General features: G+C 49.3%; 1 protein-coding gene across 5 annotated transcripts in view; it reads left to right on the top strand.

Moving 5' to 3' along the window:
• slc4a4a (solute carrier family 4 member 4a) overlaps positions 1-8,926 on the top strand; it is a 309,472-nt gene extending 300,546 nt beyond the window's left edge. For all 5 annotated transcript variants that reach the window (XM_042320203.1, XM_042320201.1, XM_042320199.1 and 2 more), the window contains 2 exons: positions 8,183-8,262; positions 8,664-8,926. In XM_042320203.1, the coding sequence (XP_042176137.1) occupies positions 8,183-8,262; positions 8,664-8,766 (183 nt within the window). In that variant the 3' untranslated portion in view covers positions 8,767-8,926. The remainder of the gene's footprint in view (positions 1-8,182; positions 8,263-8,663) is intronic.
• Positions 8,927-9,212: the final 286 nt, after the last annotated feature.

Raw genomic sequence — 9,212 nt, forward strand, 5'->3', positions numbered from 1 at the left:
GGTATTACTGTTGGAGCTAGAAACACAAGCATATTGTTAGGTATTACAGTTGGAGCTAGAAACACAAACATATTGTTAGGTATTACTGTACTGTTGGATCTAGAAACACAAGCATATTATTAGGTATTACTGCACTATTGGAGCTAGAAACACAAGCATTTTGTCAGGTATTACTGTTGGAGCTAGAATCACAAGCATATTGCTAGGTATTACTGTACTGTTGGAGCTAGAAACACAAGCATATTGTTAGGTATTACTGTACTGTTGGAGCTAGAAACACAAGCATATTGCTAGGTATTACTGTTGGAGCTAGAAACAGAAGCATATTGTTAGGTATTACTGTACTGTTGGAGCTAGAAACACAAGCATATTGTTAGGTATTACTGTACTGTTGGAGCTAGAAACACAAGCATATTGTTAGGTATTACTGTTGGAGCTAGAAACACAAGCATATTGTTAGGTATTACTGTTGGAGCTAGAATCACAAGCATATTGCTAGGTATTACTGTACTGTTGGAGCTAGAAACACACGCATATTGCTAGGTATTACTGTACTGTTGGAGCTAGAAACACAAGCATATTGCTAGGTATTACTGTTGGAGCTAGAAACAGAAGCATATTGTTAGGTATTACTGTACTGTTGGAGCTAGAAACACAAGCATATTGTTAGGTATTACTGTACTGTTGCATCTAGAAACGCAAGCATATTGTTAGGTATTACAGTTGGAGCTAGAAACACAAGCATATTGTTAGGTATTACTGTACTGTTGGAGCTAGAAACACAAGCATATTGCTAGGTATTACTGTTGGAGCTAGAAACACAAGCATATTGTTAGGTATTACTGTTGGAGCTAGAATCACGAGCATATTGCTAGGTATTACTGTACTGTTGGAGCTAGAAACACAAGCATATTGCTAGGTATTACTGTACTGTTGCATCTAGAAACGCAAGCATATTGTTAGGTATTACTGTTGGAGCTAGAAACACAAGCATAGTGCTAGGTATTACTGTTTCAGCTAGAATCACAAGCATATTGTTAGGTATTACTGTTGGAGCTAGAATCACAAGCATATTGCTAGGTATTACTGTACTGTTGGAGCTAGAAACACAAGCATATTGCTAGGTATTACTGTTGGAGCTAGAAACAGAAGCATATTGTTAGGTATTACTGTACTGTTGGAGCTAGAAACACAAGCATATTGTTAGGTATTACTGTTGGAGCTAGAAACACAAGCATATTGTTAGGTATTACTGTTGGAGCTATCATTAGCTGGGCTTTGTCTTCCTCTGTTAGCTGGGCTGTGTCTCCCTCTGTTAGCTGGGCTGTGTCTCCCTCTGTTAGCTGGGCTGTGTCTCCCTCTGTTAGCTGGGCTCTGTCTCCCTCTGTTAGCTGGGCTGTGTCTCCCTCTGTTAGCTGGGCTGTGTCTCCCTCTGTTAGCTGGGCTGTGTCTCCCACTGTTAGCTGGGCTGTGTCTCCCTCTGTTAGCTGGGCTGTGTCTCCCTCTGATAGCTGGGCTGTGTCTCCCTCTGTTAGCTGGGCTGTGTCTCCCTCTGTTAGCTGGGCGGTGTGGTCCTCTGTTAGCTGGGCTGTGTCTCCCTCTGTTAGCTGGGCTGTGTCTCCCTCTGATAGCTGGGCTGTGTCTCCCTCTGTTAGCTGGGCTGTGTCTCCCTCTGTTAGCTGGGCCGTGTCTCCCTCTGTTAGCTGGGCTGTGTCTCCCTCTGTTAGCTGGGCTGTGTCTCCCTCTGTTAGCTGGGCTGTGTCTCCCTCTGTTAGCTGGGCTGTGTCTCCCTCTGTTAGCTGGGCTGTGTCTCCCTCTGTTAGCTGGGCTGTGTCTCCCACTGTTAGCTGGGCGGTGTGGTCCTCTGTTAGCTGGGCTGTGTCTCCCTCTGTTAGCTGGGCTGTGTCTCCCTCTGTTAGCTGGGCTGTGTCTCCCTCTGTTAGCTGGGCGGTGTGGTCCTCTGTTAGCTGGGCTGTGTCTCCCTCTGTTAGCTGGGCTGTGTCTCCCTCTGATAGCTGGGCTGTGTCTCCCTCTGTTAGCTGGGCTGTGTCTCCCTCTGTTAGCTGGGCTGTGTCTCCCTCTGTTAGCTGGGCTGTGTCTCCCTCTGTTAGCTGGGCTGTGTCTCCCCTGTTAGCTGGGCTGTTAGCTGGGCTGTGTCTCCCTCTGTTAGCTGGGCTGTGTCTCCCACTGTTAGCTGGGCGGTGTGGTCCTCTGTTAGCTGGGCTGTGTCTCCCTCTGTTAGCTGGGCTGTGTGGTCCTCTGTTAGCTGGGCGGTGTCTCCCTCTGTTAGCTGGGCTGTGTTTCCCTCTGTTAGCTGGTCTGTGTGGTCCTCTGTTAGCTGGGATGTGTGGTCCTCTGTTAGCTGGGATGTGTGGTCCTCTGTTAGCTGGGCCGTGTCTCCCTCTGTTAGCTGGTCTGTGTGGTCCTCTGTTAGCTGGGATGTGTGGTCCTCTGTTAGCTGGGCGGTGTGGTCCTCTGTTAGCTGGGCCGTGTCTCCCTCTGTTAGCTGGTCTGTGTGGTCCTCTGTTAGCTGGGATGTGTGGTCCTCTGTTAGCTGGGCTATGTCTCCCTCTGTTAGCTGGGCTGTGTCTCCCTCTGTTAGCTGGGCTGTGTCTCCCTCTGTTAGCTGGGCTGTGTCTCCCTCTGTTAGCTGGGCTGTGTCTCCCTCTGTTAGCTGGGCTGTGTCTCCCTCTGTTAGCTGGGCTGTGTCTCCCTCTGATAGCTGGGCTGTGTCTCCCTCTGTTAGCTGGGCGGTGTGGTCCTCTGTTAGCTGGTCTGTGTCTCCCTCTGTTAGCTGGGCGGTGTGGTCCTCTGTTAGCTGGGCTGTGTCTCCCTCTGTTAGCTGGGCTGTGTCTCCCTCTGTTAGCTGGGCTGTGTTTCCCTCTGTTAGCTGGGCTGTGTCTCCCTCTGTTAGCTGGGCTGTGTCTCCCTCTGTTAGCTGGGCTGTGTCTCCCTCTGTTAGCTGGGCTGTGTCTCCCTCTGTTAGCTGGGCTGTGTCTCCCTCTGTTAGCTGGGCTGTGTCTCCCTCTGTTAGCTGGGCTGTGTCTCCCTCTGTTAGCTGGGCTGTGTCTCCCTCTGTTAGCTGGGCTGTGTCTCCCTCTGTTAGCTGGGCTGTGTCTTCCTCTGTTAGCTGGGCTGTGTCTCCCTCTGTTAGCTGGGCTGTGTCTCCCTCTGTTAGCTGGGCTGTGTGTCCCTCTGTTAGCTGGCCTGTGTGGTCCTCTGTTAGCTGGGCTGTGTGGTCCTCTGTTAGCTAGGCTGTGTCTTCCTCTGTTAGCGGGCTGTGTCTTCCTCTGTTAGCTGGGCTGTGTCTTCCTCTGTTAGCTGGGCTGTGTCTTCCTCTGTTAGCTGGGCTGTGTTCCTCCTTTTGCTGGGGCATGTGTCACACTGTTTGCTGGACTGTGTGTTCCTCTGTTTGCTGGACTGTGTGTTCCTCTGTTAGCTGGACTGTGTTCCTCTCTCTGCTCCTTAAGTTCTCTCACCTCAGTCTGGAGTAAAGCCAGGTCTCTCTTACAGTCATCTATCTCCCCCTCCAGGTCTTGTTGGGTGGGTGTTGATGTGTTGCTCTGTTTTGTTATTTTGTTCTGTCTGGAGTGTCTGGACTAGCTGTCTGAGCTCCACCATGTCTTTCTCTAGTTCTCTGAATGTATCTTTCTCAACCAGGGAGGAGCAGTGCAGTTGTGGGACCTGGGTGTATTCAGTGCTGGGAGGGTGACTTACCTCATCTGCAGGGCAGTTTGAAGAGGAGGTATAATCAGACTCCTTCGGGTTGGGGGAGTCATCACCAAGTGAGAGCTGCTCCTGTGGTGCTTTCTCTTTGATTCTGTGGAAGTCCTGCTGAAAGGGTTTAAAGCTGCTCCTGTGGTGCTCTCTCTTTGATTCTGTGGAAGTCCTGCTGAAAGGGTTTAAAGCTGCTCCTGTGGTGCTCTCTCTTTGATTCTGTGGAAGTCCTACCTAAAGGGTTTAAAGCTGCTCCTGTGGTGCTCTCTCTTTGATTCTGTGGAAGTCCTGCTGAAAGGGTTTAAAGCTGCTCCTGTGGTGCTCTCTTTGATTCTGTGGAAGTCCTACCTAAAGGGTTTCACGCTGCTCCTGTGGTGCTCTCTTTGATTCTGTGGAAGTCCTGCTGAAAGGGTTTCACGCTGCTCCTGTGGTGCTCTCTCTTGATTCTGTGGAAGTCCTACCTAAAGGGTTTAAAGCTGCTCCTGTGGTGCTCTCTCTTTGATTCTGTGGAAGTCCTACCTAAAGGGTTTCACGCTGCTCCTGTGGTGCTCTCTCTTTGATTCTGTGGAAGTCCTGCTGAAAGGGTTTAAAGCTGCTCCTGTGGTGCTCTCTCTTTGATTCTGTGGAAGTCCTGCTGAAAGGGTTTCACGCTGCTCCTGTGGTGCTTTCTCTTTGATTCTGTGGAAGTCCTGCTGAAAGGGTTTAAAGCTGCTCCTGTGGTGCTTTCTCTTTGATTCTGTGGAAGTCCTGCTGAAAGGGTTTAAAGCTGCTCCTGTGGTGCTCTCTTTGATTCTGTGGAAGTCCTGCTGAAAGGGATTCTGATTCTGTGGAAGTCCTGCTGAAAGGGTTTAAAGCTGCTCCTGTGGTGCTCTCTCTTTGATTCTGTGGAAGTCCTACCTAAAGGGTTTCACGCTGCTCCTGTGGTGCTCTCTCTTTGATTCTGTGGAAGTCCTACCTAAAGGGTTTAAAGCTGCTCCTGTGGTGCTCTCTCTTTGATTCTGTGGAAGTCCTACCTAAAGGGTTTCACGCTGCTCCTGTGGTGCTCTCTTTGATTCTGTAGAAGTCCTACCTAAAGGGTTTAAAGCTGCTCCTGTGGTGCTCTCTCTTTGATTCTGTGGAAGTCCTACCTAAAGGGTTTCACGCTGCTCCTGTGGTGCTCTCTCTTTGATTCTGTGGAAGTCCTACCTAAAGGGTTTAAAGCTGCTCCTGTGGTGCTCTCTCTTTGATTCTGTGGAAGTCCTGCTGAAAGGGTTTAAAGCTGCTCCTGTGGTGCTCTCTTTGATTCTGTGGAAGTCCTGCTGAAAGGGTTTAAAGCTGCTCCTGTGGTGCTCTCTCTTTGATTCTGTGGAAGTCCTGCTGAAAGGGTTTCACGCTGCTCCTGTGGTGCTTTCTCTTTGATTCTGTGGAAGTCCTACCTAAAGGGTTTAAAGCTGCTCCTGTGGTGCTCTCTTTGATTCTGTGGAAGTCCTGCTGAAAGGGTTTCACGCTGCTCCTGTGGTGCTCTCTCTTTGATTCTGTGGAAGTCCTACCTAAAGGGTTTCACGCTGCTCCTGTGGTGCTCTCTTTGATTCTGTGGAAGTCCTACCTGAAAGGGTTTAAAGCTGCTCCTGTGGTGCTCTCTCTTTGATTCTGTGAAGTCCTACCTAAAACGCTGCTCCTGTGGTGTCCTGATTCTGTGGAAGAAAGGGTTTAAAGCTGCTCCTGTGGTGCTTTCTCTTTGATTCTGTGGAAGTCCTGCTGAAAGGGTTTAAAGCTGCTCCTGTGGTGCTCTCTCTTTGATTCTGTGGAAGTCCTGCTGAAAGGGTTTCACGCTGCTCCTGTGGTGCTCTCTTTGATTCTGTGGAAGTCCTTAAAGGGTTTAAAGCTGCTCCTGTGGTGCTCTCTCTTTGATTCTGTGGAAGTCCTGCTGAAAGGGTTTAAAGCTGCTCCTGTGGTGCTCTCTTTGATTCTGTGGAAGTCCTGCTGAAAGGGTTTCACGCTGCTCCTGTGGTGCTCTCTTTGATTCTGTGGAAGTCCTACCTAAAGGGTTTCACGCTGCTCCTGTGGTGCTCTCTTTGATTCTGTGGAAGTCCTACCTAAAGGGTTTAAAGCTGCTCCTGTGGTGCTCTCTCTTTGATTCTGTGGAAGTCCTACCTAAAGGGTTTCACGCTGCTCCTGTGGTGCTCTCTCTTTGATTCTGTGGAAGTCCTACCTAAAGGGTTTAAAGCTGCTCCTGTGGTGCTCTCTCTTTGATTCTGTGGAAGTCCTGCTGAAAGGGTTTAAAGCTGCTCCTGTGGTGCTCTCTCTTTGATTCTGTGGAAGTCCTGCTGAAAGGGTTTAAAGCTGCTCCTGTGGTGCTCTCTCTTTGATTCTGTGGAAGTCCTGCTGAAAGGGTTTCACGCTGCTCCTGTGGTGCTTTCTCTTTGATTCTGTGGAAGTCCTACCTAAAGGGTTTAAAGCTGCTCCTGTGGTGCTCTCTTTGATTCTGTGGAAGTCCTGCTGAAAGGGTTTCACGCTGCTCCTGTGGTGCTCTCTCTTTGATTCTGTGGAAGTCCTACCTAAAGGGTTTCACGCTGCTCCTGTGGTGCTCTCTCTTTGATTCTGTGGAAGTCCTACCTAAAGGGTTTAAAGCTGCTCCTGTGGTGCTCTCTTTGATTCTGTGGAAGTCCTACCTAAAGGGTTTCACGCTGCTCCTGTGGTGCTCTCTCTTTGATTCTGTGGAAGTCCTACCTAAAGGGTTTAAAGCTGCTCCTGTGGTGCTTTCTCTTTGATTCTGTGGAAGTCCTGCTGAAAGGGTTTAAAGCTGCTCCTGTGGTGCTCTCTCTTTGATTCTGTGGAAGTCCTGCTGAAAGGGTTTCACGCTGCTCCTGTGGTGCTCTCTCTTTGATTCTGTGGAAGTCCTACCTAAAGGGTTTAAAGCTGCTCCTGTGGTGCTCTCTCTTTGATTCTGTGGAAGTCCTGCTGAAAGGGTTTAAAGCTGCTCCTGTGGTGCTCTCTCTTTGATTCTGTGGAAGTCCTGCTGAAAGGGTTTCACGCTGCTCCTGTGGTGCTCTCTCTTTGATTCTGTGGAAGTCCTACCTAAAGGGTTTAAAGCTGCTCCTGTGGTGCTCTCTCTTTGATTCTGTGGAAGTCCTGCTGAAAGGGTTTAAAGCTGCTCCTGTGGTGCTCTCTCTTTGATTCTGTGGAAGTCCTGCTGAAAGGGTTTCACGCTGCTCCTGTGGTGCTTTCTCTTTGATTCTGTGGAAGTCCTGCTGAAAGGGTTTAAAGCTGCTCCTGTGGTGCTCTCTCTTTGATTCTGTGGAAGTCCTACCTAAAGGGTTTAAAGCTGCTCCTGTGGTGCTCTCTCTTTGATTCTGTGGAAGTCCTACCTAAAGGGTTTAAAGCTGCTCCTGTGGTGCTCTCTTTGATTCTGTGGAAGTCCTACCTAAAGGGTTTCACGCTGCTCCTGTGGTGCTCTCTCTTTGATTCTGTGGAAGTCCTACCTAAAGGGTTTAAAGCTGCTCCTGTGGTGCTCTCTCTTTGATTCTGTGGAAGTCCTACCTAAAGGGTTTAAAGCTGCTCCTGTGGTGCTTTCTCTTTGATTCTGTGGAAGTCCTGCTGAAAGGGTTTCACGCTGCTCCTGTGGTGCTCTCTCTTTTATTCTGTGGAAGTCACTCACTCACTCCATCTCACTCACTCACTCCATCTCTCTCACTCTGTTCCTCTCTCTCTCACTCACCCCCTGCTCTCTCTCTCTCATGCTAGTCCTCTGCGGTCTCTGCTGCTCTTAACGTAAATTAATCCGTGTTTGATCTTTACTTCTCTCTGTCTGTTCACCTAACCCTGTTCACTTCTAATCATTCATCTGAAGCACCATCACATGTGCCTGTAAGGTGCTTCAGATGTTTTCAAAGGCTCTGGGATATTTCCACCTTTTCTTCCTGCTTGGTCTAATACACTGTTTAAAAGCTGGCATATTGGTGATTCTGGGGTGTTGTGTATAGAGAACTGTGCTTCCATGTTGATAAGCCGACCTCCTTCATACAAACCATATTTGATGTTTGGCAATGCTGGAACACCGGCCAGAATTCAATCATAGGCACATTGTCGACAAGCGCACCTCATTTTACTTTTGAAGGTAATTTATTCTGGAACCAAGATCTGCAGTGTTCACGGTGAATTCGATCTCTGAGAACATAGGGTACATTGCAAATGAAAGGTGCATCAAGGCAGTGGGCCTTTGATTGAATCCTGGCCATCCTCTTGATGTTCATAATATCTGCGTTTGTGGTAGCAACAGAAAAGCACATATTGGGATTCATTAGCAATAACTTACTGCATTACTAAACTCAAAGCATGCATTACTACAAAAATGCAATGATGTTGATTTCATAAAATAATCCTAGAAGAAATAGTCAAAATTCGCTTTGTCAGTTTACGAGTAGTGATGTGAAGCCAAGTGTGATGTAATGACTGATATGGGATGATGTCTGTCTGTCCTCCCCAGGAGATAAATCCTCATCATTCCTGGATCGACACTCATCGTGCTGAGCAGCTGCTCTTCTACCAGGCCAACTGTCAGTCGAGGTGAGACCTCATTTCCAGAGGGCTGTGTGTGTAGTGGTTGGATGGTGGATGCTGAGGTCACATGGTAACATCGTAGACTTAGAAAGACGTCACATCATTGTATCTGTACCATTATGGCGTCTATGAGAGCATGGGCAGCGCCATTGAGGCAAACAAACTGGAGGGTGTTGTTTGAACAGGTTTAAAGCCAAGGTTGGTGATTTAATGCCCCCGGAGTTATGAAATATTTCCTCACCAGTATAATTCATTGGCTGATCCCTCCTGAAGACCTGGATGGAATCATGTGGTCCATCCCATAAGATATCCCACTCCATTGACCACTTCAAAATGGGAATCTATGAATTAATATGAGTTAATGTGATGTTATTTTAAAAAGTTCTGTCTGTCTGTTTGTGTCACAGTCCAGAGATGAGTCCACTCAACGTGCCTCAGATTAGAATTGAGATGGACCCTGATGACAACGGTTACCGCTGGAAGAGCCGAGGTTCTGAGACCTCTCTGTAGCCCCTACTTCTCAACAGCCCCAAGACCCTCGTCCATGCCCCAAGACCCTCCTCCATGCACCAAGACCCTCCTCCCTGCCACAAGACTATCCTTCCTGCCCCGAGACCCTCCTCCCTGCCCCGAGACCCTCCTCCCTGCCCCGAGACCCTCCTCCCTGCCCCGAGACCCTCCTCCCTGCCCCGAGACCCTCCTCCCTGCCCCGAGACCCTCCTCCCTGCCCCGAGACCCTCCTCCCTGCCCCGAGACCCTCCTCCCTGCCCCGAGACCCTCCTCCATGCCCCGAGACCCTCCATGCCCCAAGACCCTCCTCCATTTCCCAAGACCCTCCCTCCATGCCCCGGGACCCTACTCCATGCACCAAGGCTATCCCCATGCCCTGGGACCCTCCTCCATGCCCTGGGACCCTCCTCCATGCCCCGGGACCCTCCTCCATGCCCCGAGACCCT

The sequence above is a fragment of the Oncorhynchus tshawytscha genome, linkage group LG04, assembly GCF_018296145.1.
Source record: "Oncorhynchus tshawytscha isolate Ot180627B linkage group LG04, Otsh_v2.0, whole genome shotgun sequence".
Classification (NCBI taxonomy): domain Eukaryota; kingdom Metazoa; phylum Chordata; class Actinopteri; order Salmoniformes; family Salmonidae; genus Oncorhynchus; species Oncorhynchus tshawytscha.